The sequence below is a fragment of the Balaenoptera ricei genome, chromosome 4, assembly GCF_028023285.1.
Source record: "Balaenoptera ricei isolate mBalRic1 chromosome 4, mBalRic1.hap2, whole genome shotgun sequence".
NCBI classification, from domain to species: Eukaryota; Metazoa; Chordata; class Mammalia; order Artiodactyla; family Balaenopteridae; genus Balaenoptera; species Balaenoptera ricei.
The window spans coordinates 121996773-122022889 of record NC_082642.1 but is presented as its reverse complement, the minus strand read 5'-3'; the positions used below and the strand labels follow the sequence as shown (position 1 = coordinate 122022889).

At 39.7% G+C, this 26117-nt stretch overlaps 1 protein-coding gene across 3 annotated transcripts in view; it reads right to left on the bottom strand.

Annotated features, from left to right (window-relative positions):
• VGLL3 (vestigial like family member 3) overlaps positions 1 to 9233 on the bottom strand; it is a 42098-nt gene extending 32865 nt beyond the window's left edge. For all 3 annotated transcript variants that reach the window (XM_059922217.1, XM_059922218.1, XM_059922216.1), the window contains exon 1: positions 8578 to 9233. In XM_059922217.1, coding sequence (XP_059778200.1) covers positions 8578 to 8703 — 126 coding nt within the window. In that variant the 5' untranslated portion in view covers positions 8704 to 9233. The remainder of the gene's footprint in view (positions 1 to 8577) is intronic.
• Positions 9234 to 26117: the final 16884 nt, after the last annotated feature.

Genomic DNA, 26117 nt, shown 5'->3' with positions numbered 1-26117 from the left:
TATGATCACACCATCAACATCACTGGTTAAAATAAGAATTCTAAAGCATCCAAACAGCCTGATAGCTTTCTAAAATGGCAACACTGAATTTACATACATTTTTTAAACATCAGGTGTGAGCATGAAGAAAACGGGAACACACAATTTAAACAGCAATTGATCCATATGCTAACATTCACACTATCCTAATCTTCTTCCCCAATGACTCTTAAGCCTCAACTGCCTTCTGTTATCTGTGCTTTTGTGACTGTAAATCAATCCTTCGCTTTTTTTAAAAAAAACTCAGTATGTTATTTATGTACACTGTTGCCATATTCTGTATTTACTTGGTGTTTGCTCCTTGGAATGAAACTTCCCTAGTGTTATCTTCATTGTTGAAAGTAATACATAAAATTTAAAACTTGAAAATAAATCTCAAATCATCAGAACCTAGATTTCCTGAATCAATGCTGAAAGGCAATGTGGTTCATACTTTTCTCAAAATGCACTATCACACCCTAAAAATAGCCCAATCTGTCAGAAGTCTTCATGTTTTTCTTACTAGACACTTATGAATTATTAACAAAAATAAGTCATCAGAAGGAATTTCAAAGACTACAATTTGGTTTATTGAATGCACCTTAACTGGCTCATTTTCCTTTGCAGAGTAATGACAAATTTCCTTCAGGTAAAAGAACCCTAGAGTTAGATGAAACAGTGACCGAGTTAACAGGCACAGAGTTAAAATTAACTCAGAAAGACTTGAAAGTAGCAGTGTGAAGGAGTCCGCCTAGGCAGTGCGGACCATGCCCAAACACCTCACAGCCTGCCATCAGGCACAACAGAAACAAACTCGCACAGGAATGTGCCGGGGAAAGGATTTGTCTGACAAGAGAAAGACTTCCATGTCAGGAGCCAAATACCACTAACTTCCCAAGGCTTAAGCCTACAAAATGCCAAATGATTACTGTGCATATGTGGAAACTTTTTTTCTAAGGAAACAAAAGTATTTTAATGAATCATTGGATATTTGGAAACAACTATTTTTTTTTTTTTTAATTTCTACTGGCTATCTTCTCTAAATGCAATGGTTCTTTCATCCTGAGATACATGGTTAGAGCCTGTAAGAAAGGACCACTAGCCCATAGTCAATGTTTCAAAACTATAAAGCCCATAAAGCAGTGTGTTGCTCTTTGATCCTATTTTTCTGAATTTACTTGAATAACAGATTTTTAAATCTATCCCAGAGAGACTTGAAGTTTTGGTCCTTGGCCTATTTGGAGGAGGAGGAATCAGGTTGAGGGAAGGTGGGTCAGGATAAGGAAGATAGTTCACAGACCTTTGATATTTTATTTCACTAACTGTCACACATACACAAATATTTTGTCCAAATAATTATTCTCAATGTGTATATGCAAAAACTGATTAACTTGGCCAGATCACCTAACTAGTAAATGGCAAGGATGGGATTAGAACCTATTTCTGTCTGACAACAAAACATCTGCCAAGAAAACAGACTAAAGAAAATGAGTCTCTATATAATATTTAGTTTAACTGTATAAACAAATAGAAGCCCACAGTCAGCGTGGCATCTTATGCTAACTAAAGAAAGTCTAAAGTTATTTATAACACTTAAAAACTAGGGATGTAAACATATCAAAGATATGGCTATTAAATAATGCATTGCTCTTCAAAATATATGTATATCTAGATGAACCTGCCCTTCTAGATCTAGAAATGTGTTGTCCCCTTGGCAAGTCAGATACAAAATACAATTTTTCTGGAAATCCTATTTTGGAAATGTGAGTGGAGCCAGTTTACTAGACACACTCAGACCTCGAGATTCTGTGTTTGTTTGCTTTTTTTATTTTTCTTAACAGTAGGAGGAGCAAACCAAAAATACTATTAGCTATTTTTGAGCACACCTGCCACTCAATGATTCTGGTCATTATCAAAAAAAAATCAAACCCATCCCCTCAAAGGATGAAATTTTTCCAGTTTTGAGGATGTTAAAAAAAATGTGCCGCAGGCTGAGAATTTCAAAATTTGCATTCCCAAAATGTTTTAAGCAATGATCGCATCATGAGGGTATGTGTTCTCTCTCAAACTGACTGCTTTGAATGAAACAACAGTTTCTGATGTATAAATTTCTGGTATGTTTACACAATCCTATTACTAGATTAGGGTATGATTTCACTTTTTAAAATTTATCTGTTAGTCATCGAATTGCCAGTTAATTCTTATTTTGTGTCAGTCATTGTGCAAAGGCTCGGAGCCACAAAAATGAAAGTCATCGCAGTTGAGAGAGGGTTGTAAGGAAAATGGTAAAGAAAGAGAACCTCCAGGTCTATCCACATGGCTAATTGTCTAATTTCTCCAAGTAGCTAATATTCAAAAATTTAAAAATGAGAAAAGTAAGAGGGTAACACTAGGTGAATTACTAATTGCTTTTGTTGCTTCTAAAGAAGCCCAGATGGAAAGGGAACACAGTAGAAAGAGAACTGGAATGGTTAAGGGGATTTGACCAAAACTAGTCCATGAATCTGGGTAAGGCACCGAAACCTTTGGCCCTCAGCTTCCTCTTCTGAAGATGAGGAATTTTGACTTCATTATCTCAGAGGTCTCGTCCAACTCCGTAGGCTAATAAGCAACATGCTGGAGCTCTAGACAAACTCACACTTAATTTTGTTTCTTACGTTGGCTGCCTTTTCTGATTTTGCAGGACACTGGTCAAAAAAACCGTACAGATCATTGAAGACTAATTCATTTGCAGACATAGGTCATCTAGCCCATTCCTAAGAATTAGTTTGTGTACTTCCTTTAGCTATCTTCACAGTAACCAGAAAGGAGGCATCCTTCAAATATCCCCACCCCATTCCCCAAGGACAAGTGTTTTCGCACACTAAAACAACATAGTTTTAAGAGGAAAGGACACCTGTTCGGTTTAGGCTCTTCTTCCTTTCTCTTCTTTCCTTTTTTTTTTTTTTTTTTTTCTCTACTGAAGTATGAGACAAGTGAAAAATAGTTCCGTTATCCCAGTTCAGACCATACTTGTAAATTACTGAAATAAATCTGGTATCCACTGAAATATCTATAAATATGGCATTCATGACTTGCTTCTAGCAACAGACGTTTGGGTCTAATGGTTCAAGTCACTATTAGGGTCTTCCTAAATGAATAGTTAAAGCAGAAAACCAGCTGCTGAAAGAGGTGCTTTTTAAAAGAGTCAGTGCAAAGTTTTGACCAAAATTATTTCCTCCACTATCTCTGCCAGAGTCTGAAATTCAAGTATTGGAGAGTTTTTGTTTGTTGAATGAAAATGTTTTTCTAGAGACAATACCTTAAATTGTTATGTGTTACTAGATGTATCAGTTTTGAGATTTCTTTTTAAAGCCAGTTGGAAATAGGGCCGATGGGAATGGGATTCAAGTTAAGTGGCCGGGTTTTAGAATGGCAGTCACTTAACTCTCGAGTTCGCTTTAGAATCTGCCTTAGGCATCTTGCGCATAATATTTTTAGTCTTATTGACAATCCCCTTTGCACAGAAAAACACAAGGCAGAAATGTACACACTGCCCAACCGGGTCAACACAGCATCTCTTCCGTAGTTGTCCAAGGAAGCACCGTGCAGGATCGTTCTACCCACTGATCCCCCTCATTTCCGCTGTTATGGGTCATGTCCCCGTCATCTCCAACTCTGTGAGATGTGAGACTTTACCAAGCGCTAAGTGAAGTAGGACTTCCTTGCGTTGAATGAAAATATCCTTCACTTAAATTTCCACAGAGTGCTGCCTTGTCCCGGCATTTGGTTTTTCTGGTGAAAGCAGCCTCACTGCACATGATTTTATGGATTTCAAGCCTGCCCTTACTATCCGTATTGTAATCTCCACTCTGGTTGACTGCCAGAGACAACAGTTCAGTTTAGTTATTTCAAAGTTTAATTTTCCTTCTAGCTTTGAATTTTCTGGCTGGAAAGTTATTGGGAGCATAAAGCTCTGGGGCACTTGAAGCTTCTAAGTCTCTACAGTCAAGTTACTTTGTGTAGTTTGGAATCAGAGGGGCTGTTCGCTCTCAAAGAAGTCCTGTATGAATTCTTATAAATCTACTTAAGTCCTTGCTTACAGTTGCAAGAAAATTATATCCTCCAACTTAAATAAGTGGACTGTGTATTGAAACTATTTAGAATGTAATTGTATGCTTTCCTCTTAATAAATCTAAACTTATGTTGGAACAGCAATGATATATGAGGCACTTAAAGCTGACTGTTAATACCACTTCCTGCATATTATTTTCAAATAAATACATGTTCATTTGCTAAGTGGATATTCTGCTTCATCAGCAAAGGATGCAACACGGATAGCAAAAGTCATTAGCATAATACAAATGCTTGCAAAACAACTTTGGAATGCCTAAACTAAAAACGTACACTACCAAGGACTTGGAAAGAATTTCAAGCTCCAAGGCCAAAGAATCTACTGCATATTAATCTTCTTTATCAAAAAGTTGATTTGGAGCACTAAAGACAAAAATAAGCCTATTGTGCAATAGCAAAAAAAAAAATCTTGGGAGACGGCATGGTATGGTGGAAAGATGCTCTGCTGGGGAGCAGGGGATCCGGTGGTCTTAATTTTGTCACCAATTAGCTTTGAAATCTTTAGCCAGGCATTTCAGCCCTATAAGCATGCATTTCCCCATCTGTAAAAGGAGGGGTTGAAGTATGTTTTCCCAGGGTTTTTTTCCTAACAAACAGAATCTCAGATTTTATGACCTAACCAAGGTGGCAGAGTCCAGAGAAAGAGTTTGAAAAACTCCTTACAAACTTAGAACTGGAGTTCTGCCTCCCAAGACTTTTAATTCTCGTAAGTGAAAGCAGGCATGCATATTCACCCAGCTGTCACCCTTTAAGAGAGCAGCGTCAATATGCTCTAACTTATATGAAGCCCAAAGTGCGATTGTTAAAAACCCCTATGCACAATTAGAGAACGGGCGATTGTTCTCCTCTGCTTTCACCACCTCACCTATGAACTCACCCAGTTCTGAAAGCTTTGCTTTAAGTATCTCCCTAATGTTAACATTATGAAAATATGGGGGGAGGGAGATTTTAGACGACAGATCGTCTGCATTTAAGATGAGGAATCTATGGGGTATGAAGGGAATTTATGATTGTTTCCCTCAATTTTTCCTGACACATATTTTGAAATTGTTTTCTCTTTTTTCCTACTGTCACTGTTGGGATACAAACGCATTCCTTTCTGTACACGTTCTGCAGTGTCATCATGCCTTTGGAGCACGTGCTGAGAGACTAAGTCGAGAGTTCTCCTGAGGAGTTGGTAGGGACTGATGCATTCAAGCAATGAAGAGATGGTGGGCACAGGGACCAGAGATCTTAGCATTCCTTAGCAAATCCTGGCTCTATAAAGCACACTGTTAGATTTATGCACGGCCACACAATTTCTAGGAATTAACGTCAGGGACTATAAAACTGACTCTTTAGGTATATTTACATTTTACTTTGATTCACTTAGCCTACTGTATGCTTAAGTAACACACTGCAATGCAGCCTGATGTATACGCAGTTCACTGTGTTTAAGGTACTAACCTATTACCCACCTATGATTCAATTAAAAAATGAAACAAAATTCCAAGTGCCCTTTACACTTGTAATTACACAAAATTACATTGTACTTTTAGGTGGAAAGCTGCGAATACATGTGCCTGGAGCATTAAGTTCTACTATGTAAAAAAGAACTTCTGCTATATAACCATGCATTAAGAGGAAAATATACCTATGTTTAAAATCTATCATAATAAACCACTATGAGATAATAATTTACAAGGACTATAGAGCTATATGGACTTGAGGAAAAAAATCAGTTCAAAGATACACTACAATAACTGAAAATACAGAAGTGATACAAAACTTTAATGCTCTCTTTTCTAACGTTTTCTAAATGACCATTAAACTTTGTAACTCTGTCACTTTTCCTGTCCTCAACAAGTCAATTTTTCAAGTACAGTAGGACTCGTAGCCCTTGTTTTTGTCTCCCAGGCAAGATGCTATTAGGGGTCACTTCCCACGTACGGAGAAAACAATCTTCATGGATAATAATGATAAAACCTTATGGAATGCAAAAACAACCAAAATATGTATTCTCAGATGACTACGTTGGGGCCAAGTCAATATTAGTCCCACTTCACCCACGCACCACATAGTCTAAAAATGCTGTCAGCCTGATAAGAATTTCCTGATTTACTCTGTTTTCCAGCAGAAAATATAGGTCATCAAAATAAACCCCTGACAGTAAAAGAACAGTAGTTACACTACTGTCTTTTTATTTTGCTAGCCAGTTATATAGTCAAATAGTTGCTTTACCTGACAAAAAAAGTAATCTCGAACAAGCCAGTGTAGTAAAAGCAACATGAAAATTTCAAGCACACTTTTCAACTAAGTTCTTAAGTTCAACTCAGCCTAACATCTACTTAAACAATATCTACAGAAGCTCAAAGGATAGCAGAAATTGATCACTATTTACTAGTATGTGCCACTCATCGAGGTGGACAATTCAGGTGAAAAAGAAAGCTCATTTTTTGGTTTGTTGACGGTCTTAGCAAAAGAATACGATTTGAGAACTGAGTTTCGGGGCAACTGCAAAAGTTAGGTAAGGTATTGGAGTTATTTTTTTATTGAAAGCTAAATTTCATGATTAGTTATTTATAATTTTTCTGATACCGAATTTTATTTTCTAGCTCAAAAAAGTATGCCAATTCTAACCCCCACTAGAGAGTCGTATTTTAATGGAACTATTTTCACAACTCTGGAAAATAAAACCTTATTCACAACTATTCTGCTAAAGTTATTTTTGAAGGGGAAAAATACCTTTCTGAATGTTTAGTAAAGTTTGAGGCTGTTGCTCGTCCACATTCCAATTGATAATTGAAGGCCTCTACAGTCTCTCAGATGGAAGAAAGTAAAGAAGAAAAGGGTGGTTGATCTGGGACACAGTGTTCATAACACACAGAAAATGGATATCCAGCGTCTCTTTGCATCACTTGCCTGACTTGGACTTAAATGGTTTCCTCCATTACTTATATCTTTTATATTAAAGCCAAAGAAAAAGAGCACAACCAAAATGTTTTAACCTGTCACCCTTGATCACAAATTACAAAAAGTTTTCCCATTCCCCTCCCTAAAAGTAATCTTGCTTTGAAATGCTTAAGATGACGAAGGAAAAAAAAAAAAAAAAAAAAAAGGATAGCTAGAAAGTGAGGCTCCTTCCTCATTTGCCCTAGTTGTCCTGGTTAAGGTCATATTGTTCAGCAGATAAATCTAGAGTATGTACTCTTCCAGAATCAGCTGAATTTCAGTCCTTAAATTCTAAACAGAAGTTATCATTTCCTTCCAAAGAGTAGCACAGTAAATCTAGTAAAGAGACAGCGGTAGAGGAAATAAATTAAATGGCCAGATTAATTAAAGGGCCAAACCCTGAAGACCACAATAAAATATATGTTTTTTAAGAAACTAAAAAAAAAAAAAAAAAGTCAATCAATAAATTCTGTGGATGTTAGTTTCGGAACCATATCTAGATCCCTGATAGGTGTCTCTACCTCAGAGTATGTATATTTTTTTAAGTCTCACCATATCAACCCACCCTAATTCCCAGAGTCTCAGGACCCTATTTTGGTACAGCCCCTGGCCACATGCTCACATATGTGTTTTATGTAGCGCTAACTAAGCCTTGACACACTGCGGGCGAACAGGGAGGAGCGTCCAGGGGTACCCAGTGCTTAATTCCCCAGAACCCTACTCTCCCTTCTAAAGGAACTTTATCATCTCCCTAGTTCCTGAATCCTTTTTATGCAACAGCATTCAGTCACTCTTGGCATGGTGGAGACCCAGCATCCAGTGATCCAAGGTTACCTCTTAGCTGGGAAAGGAAAGGGTTCTTCTGTCCAACAGACTGAACCATAACATCTCTGTGCTTTGATGGAATTAAAAATGAATGAGGAATTTGGGGAACAATCCCTGTCACCTAAGTATGGAAGATGACAGACTTTGCAGAGAACTTCTAGTAACATTTGACAGATATTACACTAGACCCATGTTCCACCATAAAAGATCCAGAAAAGTCATTCCATGGGCCCACTGTCCAGGTGGCCTCCCCTATGTCAGTGACACATTTCATCCTCTTAATCAAGAAAACCCTGAAACACTCCACCGTTTCAAAGGAAACAAAATATTTGGTTTAAAGGAAGTTTACTCACATACTCCTAAGACAGATGCCCTTGGTGAGCTTCAGAGAACTGAGCCCTAAGAGCTAGGGTGGCTACGAGGAACAGCTTCTGAGCCGGTGACAAGAGCTCACTGAAGCCCCCAGCCAGGTAATGCCTCACTTGGAATCCCCACCCGTCCACCTGGCAGCTCGTCCTTCCCGAAGCCTCGTCTCTTCTCTTCTGATGGCTTTCTGTTCAAGGGCGCTCCCGCAAGTCTCAGAGCATCCTCCGCGCCACCCGTCCCAGAGGGACGTCTTGGGAGCCCCAGACCGATACTCTCGCTGCCCCTCGCCCCCGCCCCCGGCAGGCTGCCCGGTCGGTGACTCACCTGCTGGCCAGGTTGGGGCGCCGGGTGGTAATAGGCTGTGGGGCAGGTTGCAGCTGCCACGGGGTTGGGCAGATACTGGGGCGCTCCATACGGCTGGGGGTGATACATCACCTCCGCACAACTCATGGCAGCCGGGGCAGCGGCGGCCCCGGAGCTGCGGCCGCTGCTCTACGCGCTCGCGCGACGGGCGCCGCCGCAGCTGCCGCCTCTGTCGCAGCCCCAGCTGCTACTGTGGCGAAGGCGGGTCCTCGGCGGCCGTGGGCTCCGCGCGGGGCGCGGGCTCGGGAGGGGTTGGCAATCGGCGGGGGCCCATGCGCGGGCACCCTCATCTTCAGCCCCTCCGGGTGTCCCCTGGCCTGCGCTTATATAGCGACTCGGGGACGCATTGGCCCGCCGCGCGGCAGGAGCATGGCAGTGCGGGGCTCGGGCGAGGGCAGCGGCGCCCACGGCAGCGCCAGCCGCAGCCGCAGCCCCGGCCGGGGTCGGGCAGACCTGGGGAACCGGGCTCTGGTTTGCATATACACAATGCACGCCCGGGGCTCGTCCTATCACCGGCGCTCCCGGCTGGGCGAGGACCGGGAGGCGGGGGCAGAGGGAGGGGGCCGACAGGGGAGGAGGGGGAGCACCTCGCCTCTCCCAGCTCTGACGCGGAGCTCCGCGAAGTTCCTCCAACTCGGTCGGTGGCGGGCCGGTCGCCCAGCAGGGGGACCCCGGGGAGGGCCGGCCGCGGATTGGAGCGAAGTTGCAAGCTCTCTCCGCCTCCCGGCAGCGGGGTGGTGGTGGGAGGGAAGGAATGGTATGCGAGAGGTTCCACGCCCTGAAAGCTCCGCGGGTTCCCACCCCATCTCCTGTCACCTGGGCGCCGGGGCGAGGGCTTCCCAGCCCCAAGGAGCTTTTACAAGGAACACCAAACTGGAGGCCAAGGCTAAAGGAAAGCCAAGTGCACTAGGAGGTAAAACAGAGCAGGCGCAAAATGAGCTGGAATTGGCTCCTACATTTAATATAACCGTAAGTGAAAGTTAACTTCATGGCGAGCGCGCACGTGCCAAGAATGCGACGCGGTTTTCCGTAAGCAATCTCCGCTTTAAGTTAACACCTTCATGGTATGACCTCCTTGCGGGACGTCAGCCTCTTCTGGCTTTTTCAGCCTGGTTTCAATAGAGCAACAGACAGTGACAGTCGATTAAACCCATCCAGCTATTATTTAAAGGTTGATTTGCACGTGGTTTACAATCCTCTCGGAAATGAAAAGTTTGTTCCTAGGAATGTAATTGTATTTCAGTATAATCAGGTAAAGTAGAAAATATTTATACTTATTTTATAAATAAGCAAACTCTCTGACCAAGTGTATCTCTCTCCCTATATATGACACAGAACAATCTCTTTCGTTTTCACAGAGACTATCCTTTGAGGAGAAGTTAATCTAGATGTTAAATGTCCTGATGTTGTTATGGACAGACTTGTGTCCCCCTAAAATTCACGTGTTGAAGCCAAACCCCCAATGAGACTGTATTTGGAGACAAAACCTATCAGGAGGTAATTAAGGTTAAATGAGGTCATAAAGATGGGGCCCTAATCTAGGACTGGTGTCTTTATAAGAAGAGGAAGAGATGCCACAGATCTGCCTGCTTTGGCACAGAGGAAAAGCCTTGTGACACCCAGTGAGAAGCCTCAGTCTACAAGCCAGGAAGAGAGGCCTCACCAGAAATTAACTCTGAGGGTACTTTGATCTTGGATTTTTAGCCTCCAAAACTGTGACAAAATAATTTCTGTGTTTAAGCCACCCAGCCTGTGGTATTTTGTTATGGCGGCCCTAGCAGACTAATGCAGATGTACAGTACTAATATATTGTTTGTATTGTTAACCTTTATATGAATGTGTATGTGGCTATGTATAACTACACAAACACACAAATATATAAATGCATATACACTCACACATGCCCTCACTCATACACTCAAATATACAAACTATAGTAATTGGATAGGAACTCTTGGCTACTCACAGCAGCTCCTATTCACTCACTCATTCTTTCATCCACTGAAAATTAAAAATATATTAAGAGCTTTCACAGTTTAGACTTTGTACTCTTTGTAATGGAGTACTCCAATCAGTAACAGACATACAAATTTATTTAAAATGTTTAATACTGCCTTTTCACAAGTTGACAACGACTGGTCATACCCATCTTCTGTGTTCCAGGTTCATCTACTCAGTTTCTGTCTGGATGGCTCCACGTAGATGTTCCGTAGGAACCTCAGTCGTAATAGCACTAATATTTTCCCCATAGCCCCAACCCGACCCTCCTCTTTTAATCCCCATTTCAGGTGTTGAAACTCCCACCCTAGTTGCTGAGCCGGAAATCTGGGAATCATCCAACATCACAGTCCCCACATCTGGTCTTGGAGTCCATTTCATACACACTTTTACCTTTCTACTGGCTCTCTCCACTCATCTCTTTATCTCTGCTGCTATGATCCTTAGTTCACTCAGCTCCTCTCACCCAGAATCCCGCAAGAGGCACCTACCTGATTTCCAGACCCCAAGTTCAACCCTCTTCTCATCCATTTTTCATGATTTGTCCTCCCATTCTTTTCCATCCCAGCCACTGCAAATCCAACAAAGTAATGATGCTTGACCCTCTTTTAAAAAAAATTTCCCAGCAGCTCCCCAAAGTCCACAGTCCCAACTCTTTAACATTCAAATTTTGGCCCCTACCTATGTCACCATCTCCTGCAACTGTCCATTCAGCCATTTGAATTGAGACCTCCCTTTCTAGGAAGAAGCGTGGTCGCTTAACACCACTAACTTTATCTTCAGATAATTTATCTGTAACTGATTATTTTTTTGTACAATTATGTGCTCAATATGTCTCCTCCACTAGACAATTGCTGAGACCATTTATATCTTGTACATCTAACATTTAAAAGGTGTTCAGGCTATTATTTGTTGACTTAGAAAATAAAGGCAGAACTAGATCCAACATGTTTGTACCCCAATTTCTGTATCTTCCCTGTGCCCCATAGAGCCTCTATCTAGTATGCTGCAAATATTTACTGTATGACAAAGATGTAGTTCTCAGATCCTAGTAAGTCATGGACTCAAAAGTCTGGAGGTATTTGGCAAAATCTTTCTATAATGCAATATCTTTGTTTTCATACCTCCCTTCATTTCCATATTGCAGCGATGGAAGAAAATGAGAAAATTAAGATAAATTCTGCCCAGACAGAATTAGAATCTAGAAGAAGCATAGACAGAACAGAAGGAGAAAATAACCCGTCAAAGGGTGGAGTCTTTGTTTGCTCATTAATAAAAAGTAGGATCATTCCTGTTAAGGAGAGCTAATTTGGAGTTCTGATAGGAAAACAGATGTGCCTTACTTCCCCCAGGTAGATGTTTAGGGTTTTAGAATAGAAAAGAATCAAAAAGATCACCTAGTCTAAAACATCTTCTTTCAAAGATAAGCAAACAAGTGGTCAGATTAAAATCTCCTAGGGAAATGGAGGCAGAACTAAAACCAAAGTGTCCAGGTCTCTGGACTCTTAGTTCAGTTCTTTATCACCCACAGTAATATTTATAAACAAACACATATGTATATCTACATGCATGCATACATTATATGTGTGTGTGCATACATGTACCTATTTGTGCATATCCATTTATGCATATAAGAAGAGGTTTTAGATGAGATTATCCTTTGGTGAACCTTGAGTTGTGGAAAAGGAGTGAGGGGAAATGTAGGCAGATTACATTTGACAATAGTGAGTCACCCACACCAGAGAATTTGATCTAACCACTGGTGTACTCATTTTCATATCTGTCACGCAGAGGTGGGTGTCACAATTACTTGGAATAACTCAGCGATGGGATGGAACTTGATAATTTGCACTTCTGAGCTCAAGTTCCTCAAAAAGTACTCATTTACCTTCTTTTTCTTCTCTGTGTCCACCACTGATCTTCTGGTTGAGTGATGTGGAACTCAAGCCTACCCATCCAGTGTTTACCCTCCTACTCTTTTCTATCCCAGCCACCGTAGTTTTAATAGAATACTTAGATGACCTTAAATGTTCCCAACTCTTCTGAGTCAGGAGTTTACAGTCATTATATTTTTGGTCCCACCCACCAACTTTCCCAGAATATTTCCAAATTTTCCAGCTGGAATTTAGTGGGGTGAACTCCCCAGACCAGTTTTATTTGGAGGGGTAACTTGAAGTAGATTTTCCCAATATTTCTTGGAGTAAGATAGGGCAAAGAGGGGGGCAGCTTTTTGTTTTTGAGAGATGACAACCAGGCTTGTCTTTAACTTAGGGTCTCAGTGTAAGAGAACACATGGGACCTGCAGTGCCTGTGCTGGACATCTCAGCATGTGTATCCAAACTCTCTTCCCAGGCCACCAAACAGCTGATTCTTGGCCAGCACTCTGGCCCACTGATAACGCAGCCTGCTCTAGGAATTACCGCTCTGAGCAAGTGGACTTGGTTCATCCGCTCAGAAAATTCCCAGGGCTTGAGGACATAAACGTGGTTGTTCTAGGCAGAATAACGCCTATGAATATGTTTATCATATAGCAAAAGAGAGTTAAAATTGCAGACGGAATTAAGGCTACTAATGAGTAGATTTTAAGATAGAAAAATTATCCCAGATTGTCTGGGTGAGCCCAGTGTATATAATCGCAAGGGTCCTTTTAAGAGGGGAGACAGGAAGCAGACGAGTCAGTGTCATATATTTTTTTTTTCACACACACACACACACACACACACACACTGTATTTTATTTTTACAAGAGATAGACTGACACCAAGCACTGTACATGGATGACCACAACAAAAGCAACAATGATTGCAATTACCAAACATGAAACACACTCATACTATGTCATAATATTGACATTCAGTTCAGTAATCCTCCACTGTAACAGTTCCTTTACTTTGCAGTGAAAATTTATTTGTATATTCTTTGCCTCTGAGTCCTGTGGGATTTTTTTTTTTTAATTCAGACAGAAAGTCACAAAAATTATACTCATCCTCATCAGTTCACTCAGTCCCATGTAATTAATTTTTTTTTTCATCTTGATCTTTTGTTAGCACTTTTACGAGTTCATCAGTGTTTCATTAGAGTTCTGAAAATGCTTATTCATTCAGTTCAGCAGTACAGTCAGTTACCAGAAACCTGTACTTGTCAGAGTCTTTTCCATGAATTTTTTGAAGATGAAACCCTTTTATAGGAACATATTTGCAAAAGCATCAGAGTACACCCAGAACTGTCTGTAAATGACAAAAGACTTAAAAATGACCACAGTTAAAGATTTGATGAAAGTTCATAATAATGCAGTTGACAAGAAAATTAGTTATTGCTGAGATATACATTTTAAAGTAATAACTAGGATTATGACTTATAACATTATACCAGAACGTATAAGATTTTTAGAAATTTCATGTAATGTCTGAAACATTTATATTAACATATTTCCATACACATAACCCAAGGAAAGTTTAATATTAGTTGTTTTGTTTGTTTGTTTTTTTATACTGCAGGTTCTTATTAGGCATCAATTTTATACACATCAGTGTATACATGTCAATCCCAATCGCCCAATTCAGCACACCACCATCCCCACCCCAACGCAGTTTTCCCCCCTTGGTGTCCATATGTCCGTTCTCTACATCTGTGTCTCAACTTCTGCCCTGCAAACCGGCTCATCTGTACCATTTTTCTAGGTTCCACATACATGCGTTAATATACGATATTTGTTTTTCTCTTTCTGACTTACTTCACTCTGTATGACAGTCTCTAGATCCATCCACGTCTCAACAAATGACTGAATTTCGTTCCTTTTTATGGCTGAGTAATATTCCATTGTATATATGTACCACTTCTTCTTTATCCATTCGTCTGTTGATGGGCATTTAGGTTGCTTCCATGACCTGGCTATTGTAAATAGTGCTGCAATGAACATTCGGGTTCATGTGTCTTTTTGAATTACGGTTTTCTCTGGGTATATGCCCAGTAGTGGGATTGCTGGGTCATATGGTAATTCTATTTTTAGTTTTTTAAGGAACCTCCATATTGTTCTCCATAGTGGCTGTATCAATTTACATTCCCACCAACAGTGCAAGAGGGTTCCCTTTTCTCCACACCCTCTCCAGCATTTGTTGTTTGTAGATTTTCTCATGATGCCCATTCTAACTGGTGTGAGGTGATACCTCATTGTAGTTTTGATTTGCATTTCTCTAATAATTAGTGATGTTGAGCATCTTTTCATGTGCTTTGTGGCTGCCTGTATGTCTTCTTTGGAGAAATGTCTATTTAGGTCTTCTGCCCATTTTTGGATTGGGGTGTTTGTTTCTTTAATATTGAGCTGAATGAGCTGTTTATATATTTTGGAGATTAATCCTTTGTCCGTTGATTCATTTGCAAATATTTTCTCCCATTCTGAGGGTTGTCTTTTCGTCTTGTTTATGGTTTCCTTTGCTGTGCAAAAGCTTTCAAGTTTCAGTAGGTCCCATTTGTTTATTTTTGTTTTTATTTCCATTACTCTAGGAGGTGGATCAAAAATGATCTTGCTGTGATTTGTGTCAAAGAGTGTTCTTCCTATGTTTTCCTCTAAGAGTTTTATACTGTCAGCTCTTACATTTAGGTCTCTAATCCATTTTGAGTTTATTTTTGTGTATGGTGTTAGGGAGTATTCTAATTTCATTCTTTTACATGTAGCTGTCCAGTTTTCCCAGCACCACTTATTGAAGAGACTGTCTTTTCTCCATTGTCTATCTTTGCCTCCTTTGTCATAGATTAGTTGACCATAGGTGCGTGGGTTTATCTCTGGGCTTTCTATCTTGTTCCATTGATCCATATTTCTCTTTTTGTGCCAGTACCATATTGTCTTGATTACTGTAGCTTTGTAGTATAGTCTGAAGTCAGGGAGTCTGATTCCTCCAGCTCCGTTTTTTTCCCTCAAGACTGTTTTGGCTATTCGGGGTCTTTTGTGTCTCCATACAAATTTTAAGATGATTTGTTCTAGCTCTGTAAAAAATGCCATTGCTAATTTGATAGGGATTGCATTGAATCTGTAGATTGCTTTGGGTAGTACAGTCATTTTCACAATGTTGATTCTTCCAATCCAAGAACATGGTATATCTCTCCATCTGTTGGTATCCTCTTTAATTTCTTTCATCAGTGTCTTATAGTTTTCTGCATACAGGTCTTTTGTCTCCCTAGGTAGGTTTATTCCTAGGTATTTTATTCTTTTTGTTGCAATGGTAAATGGGAGTGTTTCCATAATTTCTCTTTCAGAATTTTCATCATTAGTGTATAGGAATGCAGGAGATTTCTGTGCATTAATTTTGTATCCTGCAACTTTACCATATTCATTAATTAGCTCTAGCAGTTTTCTGGTGGCAGTCTTAGGATTCTCTATGTATAGTATCATGTCATCTGCAAACAGTGACAGTTTTACTTCTTCTTTTCCAATTTGTATTCCTTTTATTTCTTTTTCTTCTCTGATTACCGTGGCTAGGACTTCCAGAACTATGTTGAATAATAGTGGTGAGAGTGGACATCCTTGTCTTGTTCCTGATCTTAGAGGAAATGCTTTCAGCTTTTCACCATTGAGAATGATGTTTGCTGTGGGTTTGTCATATATGGCCTTTATTATGTTGAGGTAGGTTCCCTCTATGCCCACTTTCTGGACAGTTTTTATCATAAATAGGTGTTGAATTTTGTCAAAAACTTTTTCTGCATCTATTGAGATGATCATATGGTTTTTATTCTTCAATTTGTTAATATGGTGTATCACATTGATTGATTTGCGTATATTGAAGAATCCTTGCATCCCTGGGATAAATCCCACTTGATCATGGTGTATGATCCTTTTAATGTGTTGTTGGATTCTGTTTGCTAGTATTTTGTTGAGGATTTTTGCATCTATATTCATCAGTGATATTGGTCTGTAATTTTCTTTTTTTGTAGTGTCTTTGTCTGGTTTTGGTATCAGGGTGATGGTGGCCTCATAGAATGAGTTTGGGAGTGTTCCTTCCTCCGCAATTTTTTGGAAGAGGTTGAGAAGGATAGGTGTTAGCTCTTCTCTAAATGTTTGATAGAATTCACCTGTGAAGCCATCTGGTCCTGGACTTTTGTTTGTTGGAATATTTTTAATCATAGTTTCAATTTCATTACTTGTGATTGGTCTGTTCATATTTTCTGTTTCTTCCTGGTTCAGTCTTGGAAGGTTATACCTTTCTAAGAATTTGTCCATTTCTTCCAGGTTGTCCATTTTATTGGCATAAAGTTGCTTGTAGTAGTCTCTTAGGATGCTTTGTATTTCTGCAGTGTCTGTTGTAACTTCTTCTTTTTCATTTCTGATTTTATTGATTTGAGTCCTCTCCCTCTTTTTCTTGATGAGTCTGGCTAATGGCTTATCAATTTTGTTTATCTTCTCAAAGAACCAGCTTTTAGTTTTATTGATCTTTGCTATTGTTTTCTTTGTTTCTATTTCATTTATTTCCGCTCTGATCTTTATGATTTCTTTCCTTCTGCTAACTTTGGGTTTTGTTTGTTCTTCTTTCTCTAGTTTCTTTAGGTGTAAGGTTAGATTGTTTACTTGAGATTTTTCTTGTTTCTTGAGGTAGGCTTGTATAGCTATAAACTTCCCTCTTAGAACTGCTTTTGCTGCATCCCATAGGTTTTGGGTCGTCATGTTTTCATTGTCATTTGTCTCTAGGTATTTTTTGATTTCCTCTTTGATTTCTTCAGTGATCTCTTGGTTATTTAGTAACGTATTGTTTAGCCTCCATGTGTTTGTCTTTTTTACGTTTTTTTCCCTGTAATTCATTTCTAATCTCAAAGCGTTGTGGTCAGAAAAGATGCTTGATATGATTTCAATTTTCTTAAATTTACTGAGGCTTGATTTGTGACCCAAGATGTGATCTATCCTGGAGAATGTTCCGTGTGCACTTGAGAAGAACGTGTAATCTGCTGTTTTTGGATGGAATGTCCTATAAATATCAATTAAATCTATCTGGTCTATTGTGTCATTTAAAGCTTCTGTTTCCTTATTTATTTTCATTTTGGATGATCTGTCCATTGGTTCAAGTGAGGTGTTAAAGTCCCCCACTATTATTGTGTTACTGTCAATTTCCTCTTTTATAGTTGTTAGCAGTTGCCTTATGTATTGAGGTGCTCCTATGTTGGGTGCATATATATTTATAATTGTTATATCTTCTTCTTGGATTGATCCCTTGATCATTATGTAGTGTCCTTCCTTGTCTCTTGTAACATTCTTTATTTTAAAGTCTATTTTATCTGATATGAGTATAGCTACTCCAGCTTTCTTTTGCTTTGCATTTGCATGGAATATCTTTTTCCATTCCCTCACTTTCAGTCTGTATGTGTCCCTAGGTCTAAAGTGGGTCTCTTGTAGACAGCATATATATAGGCCTTGTTTTTGTATCCATTCAGCAAGCCTGTGTCTTTTGGTTGAAGCATTTAATCCATACACGTTTAAGGTAATTATCAATATGTATGTTCCTATGACCATTTTCTTAATTGTTTTGGGTTTGTTTTTGTAGGTCCTTTTCTTCTCTTGTGTTTCCCACTTAGAGAAGTTCCTTTAGTATTTGTTGTAGAGCTGGTTTGGTGGTGCGGAATTCTCTTAGCTTTTGCTTGTCTGTAAAGCTTTTGATTTCTCCATCTAATCTAAATGAGATCCTTGCCGGGTAGAGTAATCTTGGTTGTAGGTTCTTCCCTTTCATCATTTTAAGTATATCATGCAACTTCCTTCTGGCTTGTAGAGTTTCTGCTTAGAAATCAGCTGTTAACCTTATGGGAGTTCCCTTGTATGTTATTTGTCGTTTTTCCCTTGCTGCTTTCAATAATTTTTCTTTGTCTTTAATTTTTGCCACTTTGATTACTATGTGTCTCGGCGTGTTTCTCCTTGGGTTTATCCTGTATGGGACTCTCTGCGTTTCCTGGACTTGGGTGGCTAATTCCTTTCCCATGTTAGGGAAGTTTTCTACTATAATCTCTTCAAATATTTTCTCTGGTCCTTTCTCTCTCTCTTCTCCTTCTGGTACCCCTATAATGCGAATGTTATTGCGTTTAATGTTGCCCCAGAGGTCTCTTAGGCTGTCTTCATTTCTTTTCATTCTTTTTTCTTTAGTCTGTTCCGCAGCAGTGAATTCCACCATTCTGTCTTCCAGGTCACTTATCCATTCTTCTGCCTCAGTTATTCTGCTATTGATTCCTTCTAGTGTAGTTTTCATTTCAGTTATTGTATTGGTCATCTCTGTTTGTTTGTTCTTTAATTCTTCTAGGTCTTTGTTAAGCATTTCTTGCATCTTCTCAATCTTTGCCTCTATTCTTATTCCAAGGTCCTGGATCATCTTCACTATCATTATTCTGAATTCTTTTTCTGGAAGGTTGCCTATCTCCACTTCATTTAGTTGTTTTTCTGGGTTTTTTTCTTGTTCCTTCATCTGGTATATAGCCCTCTGCCTTTTCATCTTGTCTATCTTTCTGTAACTGTGGTTTTTGGTCCACAGGCTGCAGGATTGTAGTTTTTCTTGCTTCTGCTCTCTGCCCTCTGGTGCTTGAGGCTATCTAAGAGGCTTGATGGGAGGCTCTGGTGGTGGGTAGAGCTGACTGTTGCTGTGGTGGTCAGAGCTCTGTAAAACTTTAATCCACTTGACTGTTGATGGGTGGGGCTGGGTGCCCTCCCTGTTGGTTGTTTTGCCTGAGGCAACCCAACACTGGAGCCTACCTGGGCTCTTTGGTGGGGTTAATGGCAGACTGTGGGAGGGCTCACGCCAAGGAGCACTTCCCAGAACCTCCGCTGCCAGTGTCCTTGTCCCCACGGTGAAACAGAGCCACCCTCCACCTCTGCAGGAGACCCCCCAACACCAGCAGATAGGTCTGGTTCAGTGTCCCCCAGGGTCACTGCTCCTTCCCCTGGGTCCCGATGCGCACACTACTTTGTGTGTGCCCTCCAAGAGTGGTGTCTCTGTTTCCCCCAGTCCTGTCAAAGTCCTGCAATCAATTCCCACTAGCCTTCAAAGTCTGATTCTCTAGGAATTCCTCCTCTCGTTGCCGGACCCCCAGGTTGGGAAGCCTGACGTGGGGCTCAGAACCTTCACTCCAGTGGGTGGACTTCTGTGGTATAAGTGTTTGCCAGTCTGTGAGTCACCCAGCCAGCAGTTATGGTATTTGATTTTACTCTGATTGTGCCCCTCCTACCGTCTCACTGTGGCTTCTCCTCTGTCCTTGGACGTGGGGTATCCTCCTTGGTGAAGTCCAGTGTCTTCCTGTCGATGATTGTACAGCAGCCAGTTGTGATTCTGGTGCTCTTGCAAGAGGGAGTGAGAGCACGTCCTTCTACTCCGCCATCTTGGTTAATCCCCCGAGTCAGTGTCATATTGATGTGAAGTGAAAACGATTCTCCAGCCATCACTGACTTGGAAGATGGAAAGGAACCACAAGCCAAGAAGTACAGGCAGCCTCTACAAGCTAGAAAGCGCATGCAGTGGGCTCGCCTAGAGCCTCCAGAAGGAATGCAGCCCAGCCAACAACACCATTTTGGACTTCAGACCTCCAAAAGTGTAAGATAAAAAATTTGCATTGCTTTAAGTCATTGAGTTTGTGGTGATTTGTTATAGCAGCAATAGGAAACTAATCAACAATTTAGTGGGGGAGCGGGTGCTAGAAGGGAGGACTTGGGTGAGCATGTCCCCCTTTGCCCTACAGATTCCTCGGAGGAGAGGCACAATAGGAGGAGAACCAGTGAGAGGTTCTCTAAAGCTCAGGGGCCAGGGAGGGACTCTGGCTGCCTGGATCTAAGAGTGGTTCTAATAATACTAATGGAATACACGGAGAAACAGAAGGTCAAAACTCACATGCAAAGCAATAAAACCACTTTTTGCAGTTGTCACTTAGGATCACCTGCCTTCAATGGGCCCTCCTCAATGCCCAGCAACTTTACTGTGTTCCTCTGGCATGCTTACCCACATCCTCTTGTGACTACTGTCTCCTGTCTTCTCCACCATTCTCAAATCCCACAAAACCACTTTCTCCACTTTCTACTTTTCTATTCACTCTTCCACCCATATGCAATCAGATTGCTGCCTCATCACCCCACCAAAATTTATTAAGGTCAGCAGTAATGGTCATGTTAACAAGTTCAAAGTTTGTCTTCAACTTCATCCTAACTGATGCTTTGTAAATTCGGACACTGCGGGTCAATCCCTCCTTCAAATTGCCTCTTCTCTTGACATCCTATCATGACGTCCCTCTTTGCTAATCTGTCTCCTTACATTTTGGCTACTCTTTCTCAGTTTCCTTTATCAAATCCCCCTCTACTTAAACTCTGAATATAGAGCTTCTTAGTCTCTTCCTGGGCCTTTTTCTCATCTTACTCTATCCTCTCATCCACAGAGATCTCATCCATCTTCACATCACTTCTATATGCAAGTAACTTACAAAAATTAGCATCCAGCCCAGAGCCCAAGACTCACAGATTGGAGATATATCTTATATGAGGTTCTAAAGTTAATAAATAAAGCAAATGAAACCATGCATGGTCCAAATTATTATTGACAATTTCGTCAAAGCCCCACAATGAACTGGATCACATATACTGTGTCTCAGTAAGTGCGACACAGACAATTTAACCTCCAGCATCGAAAAGACTGCCTTTTCTTGGGTTGACAACCAGGTGAAAAATTGGTCTATGTTTAGGAGCCATATCTTTTTTTTAAAATACACTAATCTTCAAATGCTAAAATCATACTCAAATTGGCAAGATATATGCATAATGTAAGAGAGCCATGTGGGGATTTAGACTCAAGGAATAATAGATTCATGTCTCCCACCTTACTCTTAACTCTGGGCTAGTTCTACTAAGTTTTAACTCACTGGTGAGGATAATGCTGCTTTATCATAAATCCTCTCTTCCCCTCTCTTTCTCTTTCTCTCTTTCTCTCTGTTTCTCTTCTCTCTCTGCCTCTGCCAGCTTACCTCCACAGCCTCCTATCCATTTTCTCCTGGCCACTCTGCAAATTTGTTCCAGCACATGTCATCCACCCACTTGCTTCAGTCCAATGAACCCTCTTCCTCAGTCTTTGCATGCACTATTTACTTGGAAAACTCTTCCCACTACTTGGCCTACTTACTATCTTAGGACTTAGCTTAAACATGCTTCCCCAAAGACACTTTCAAATTTAAAGTACACCCCCATTCTGCCCCCACTACTCTCTCAATAACATCCTGCTCACACCCCCTTCCTAGTATTTATCCTATTTTGAAATATAGGCTTTTTCTTAACCTTTTTTTCCTGTCTCCTCATTATGATCCATGAAGGGATAAAGTATATATGTTTTATTCATACTCATTCAATGAAGTAATGATTTATGCTTCATTAAAGGATAATTTCCTTTTGGGTTCAACATGGTCACAGTTGTAGGGATAGGCTTTGTTTAAAGGTAGATGTTTCACCACCCAAAATGTAGGTTATAGACTTGTTAGGTGATTTAAAACATGTGTCTTATGAGAGGATGAAGAATGATGAAGGAGGTTTATACGGATCAGGTGTTTCTGATTTTTCTGTTTTCATGGGCAAGACCACGATAAAGGGAACTCACATTTTATGAGCATCTGCAATGGACCAGGCATTTACACTGATTCCTTTTCTCTCACTCATTTAATTTTCACAATAATCCCATGAAGTAGTTGGTATTACCATTTTAGATATGAAAAAGCTAAAGGTCAGAGAAATTAAATATTTTAAAGATCACCTAGCTGGTGAGTGGCTGAGCCAGGATTTGACCCCAGGTCTGATTCCAAAACACTTGTATTTTTGAAAAAATTATTATTATACCATATATTATATAATAATTAATGAGCACTAAGTCTAACGAAATGGCCTATGTATATATTTAACTTCATGTGTTTGTGTGAAAGAGTTAAAAAGATAGTTTCACCAAGGAATTGATAAGCCTCATAAAAATTTCTTAGATCAATTATTTGTCTAGTGGGTCAATTTAATTAAAATTTCCTGCTGAGCCTGAGTTTCTGGCTTTAAGAACTAGTTTGGAAAGAAGTGGATAGGGAGCTCCTGAAAGTTCTCAAGTTCAGTGGAAAAACTGATTGCTAGGGATTACAGAAGTAGCTTCAAAATTTTCTCTTTGGGTAGAATTGAGAAGTTTTTTCTCAAAAGTACTTTTATGTTTAATTTTTTCTCTTCTATTCGGTTCCTTTCATAATCTATTAAAAATTGAATAGCATCAGATTTGTGGTTACCAGAGGCAGGGGTTGTGGTAGGTGGGATTAGATGAAGGTGGTCAAAAGGTACAAACTTCCAGTTATAAGATAATTAAGTACTAGCAATGTAATGTACAACATGATAAAGATGATTGACACTGCTGTACATTATCTATGAAAGTTGTTAAGATAGGAAATCCTAAGAGGTCTCATCACAAGGAAAGCATTTTTTTTCAATTTCTTTAATGCTGTACCTATATGAGATCATGTATGTTCACTAAACCTACCGTGGTCATCATTTCATGCTCTACGTAAGTCATATCATTATGGTGTACACTTTAAACTTATACAGTTTTTTAATCATTTTTTAAATTGAAGTATAGTTCATTTACAATGTTGTGTTCATTTCAGGTATAGAGTAAAGTGATTCAGTTATATATATATATATATATATATATATATATATATATTCTTTTTTTACATTCATTACAAAACACTGAGTATGGTTCCCTGTGCTATACAGTAGGTCCTTTTTGTTGGTTATCTAATTTTATATATAGTAGTGTGTATATTTTAATCCCAAACTCCTAATTTATTCCTCCCACCCTCCCCTTTGGTAAACATAACTTTGTTTCTATGTCTTTGAGTCTATTTTTCACATATGAGTGATATCATATGATATTTGTCTTTTTCTGTCTGACTTCACTTAATATGACTATCTCTAGGTCTATCCATGTGGCTGCAAATGGCATTATTTCCTTCTTTTTTATGGCTTCATAATATTCCATTGTGTATATATACCACATCATTTTTTATCTATTCATCTGTCAATAGACACTTAGGTTGCTACCACATCTTGGCTACTGCAAATAGTGCTGCTATGAACATTGGTGTGCGTGTATCCTTTCAGATTAGCGTTTTCTCTGGATATATGCCCAGGAGTGGGATTGCAGAATCTATTTTTATTTTTTTAAGGAACATCCATCATGTTCTCCACAGTGGCTGCACTAATTTACATTCCCACCAACAGTGTAGGAGGGTTCCTTTTTCTCAAAACTTATACAGTTTTATGTCAATTATATTTCAATAAAACTGGAGAAAAAAATTTGAATAGCTTTTGATATTACCAGAAATGTGGCCTTAGTTTCAGGAAACAGAGACTTTGAATGGAATAGGGAAGAGTGGCCAGAGTAGGCAGGTGGACAGGACAGCAAGCCATGTAGAGGGCAGTGATGAGGGAAGTTACCAGGTGGTCGAGCTCTTTACCAAGAGGGCAGGGGCTGGCTGTGCTGTGGGCTGACTAGTAAAATCAGAGTCAAAAGGGTCCTTCAGATACTCGCATGAAGAATGAAAAGAGCACAAACCTTAGCTCCAGACAAAACTCTGAACTTCAGTGTTCTCATGTCTAAGTGGAGATAGTTATATTTAGAAGGCTTCTGTGAGGATTAATAAATAATATACGTAAAGCTCATAGGGGAGAACCTGACCCGTGCTGAACTTCAAAATGTTAGTTTATTTCCCTATCACAAACCTCCCTCAGCAAGATGTGAAACAGACAAACTTCATACTGTATATGGAACAAGACCTATCATAGAATAACTAAATACTTTAAAAAAAACATAATTTGGGGGTCTTTTTAAGAGTTCTGTTCTAAAAACGCACAAGCCAAACATCCAGTCCTGTGAATTCAAGGACAATCTAGGGCATACAACACGTGAGAGCTGTGCATGGCACATGCCTGTTGTGTTTTGCATTATTCTATTCTCTTCAGCCTGGTGAGGCTTAATGGCTAAGCTTATAAGAGTCAGCATGTTCTCCCTGCAGAATGTTTTAAAAACATTCATGCAAGAATTTCTTAGGCAGGGTTTTTTACAGAGATATTATTTGTACTCTGATTCAAGACGCTATTTTTTTTCCTGATGATTTTCAACATCTAGTAACGTGCCACTTCTCTGTCTTATTTACTTCTCTTATGATGTGTTTAGGTCAGAGCACATGGTGCTCATTACAAGTTGAAGATCTCATGTAAAGACTCCGAGGATGAAGTTTCATCTATTTACAATTTAATAAGGAGGCTATTCTTAATCCTCCTAGTTTGGTTTGTTTAATAAAAAGTGAGACTTTAAGTATCTCCAGTGGACCCAGCAGAGACATACAGCAAATAGCATCACCTGCTTCACCAATTTCTCACCCATTGGAGGTTCATCACAACTCTCTCTTAGTACCTCTGTTTACTATTAGAATATGTTCCTGAAACAGTCAGCATGCTCTCTCTGTAGAGTTTGTTGAATTTTTTCTCCTCTAGTAATTTTGGCTGGAATTGTAAGATTTTATAGTACTCCTTATTTATATATTTTATAGAGATTTAATAATAAAGGAATCCAAGCTGGGAAACAGTGAGATGAGATGAAGAGATACCAAGACACTTTTAGCCTGCATCAACAAATCAGCACAGAGTATGTATTTCACCAAGAAATAGGATCATTTGTTCTCATGGAAGATAATGACAAACCATTAGTTCAATGTGTACTTTGAGTTGGTTGTTTGTTGCTTTGCTAGCTTTCCTGGTAGTAATGGCTGATCTGGGCTAATCTAACTACATTCTCTCTGTCAGCCTCTGACAAGTGGAATATATTCACATGAAGTCTGGCCTGGTATGGGTGCAGTTCTGTCCTTGGAATGGAACAAAGCTAAATAGGCCAGGAGGGACTAAAGCCTTGATCTTGGCATCATTAGCACTGTGTTCTAACCCACTGGGCTAATAACCCACAGACAAAGACCAAATGGACTAATAAATCACAGCAGCCAGCATAATCTGGTTTGAATTTGTTTCTCATTTTTAATACATTTGTTTTCTAATTTTATTTAAGTATTTTAGGGTAAATGAAGCCAAAGTCCCATGTTGCTATCATTCAGAAGAGAGAAGGCAGAGAGGAAACGCTGTGTCCCACCACTTCCCACAAACACTGGGCACAAAGGGACACTGTAGGCTGCACTCTCCCTTGGACAAGAGGTGTAAACCTGGGACACTGAGGGCAAATCATGATTTTTATACGTAATTTTTGCTTAATAAGGACAAAAGAGGCTTTGTATTTAAGGAAAACTTTTTGGACCACCTTGAAGGCCAATAGCTTTTATGAAACAAAAAAATCACTCCTCTGTTTTGTTGCTTGTTTTTTTGCCGGATTGTCATGCATTGTGCTTGTTCCGTGCGTCCAAAGATATACACACATCTTCAAGTCCTAAAAGTAATTTAGTTGCATCCCAGCTGCCCACTTCGTTCTTACTGTATAGATA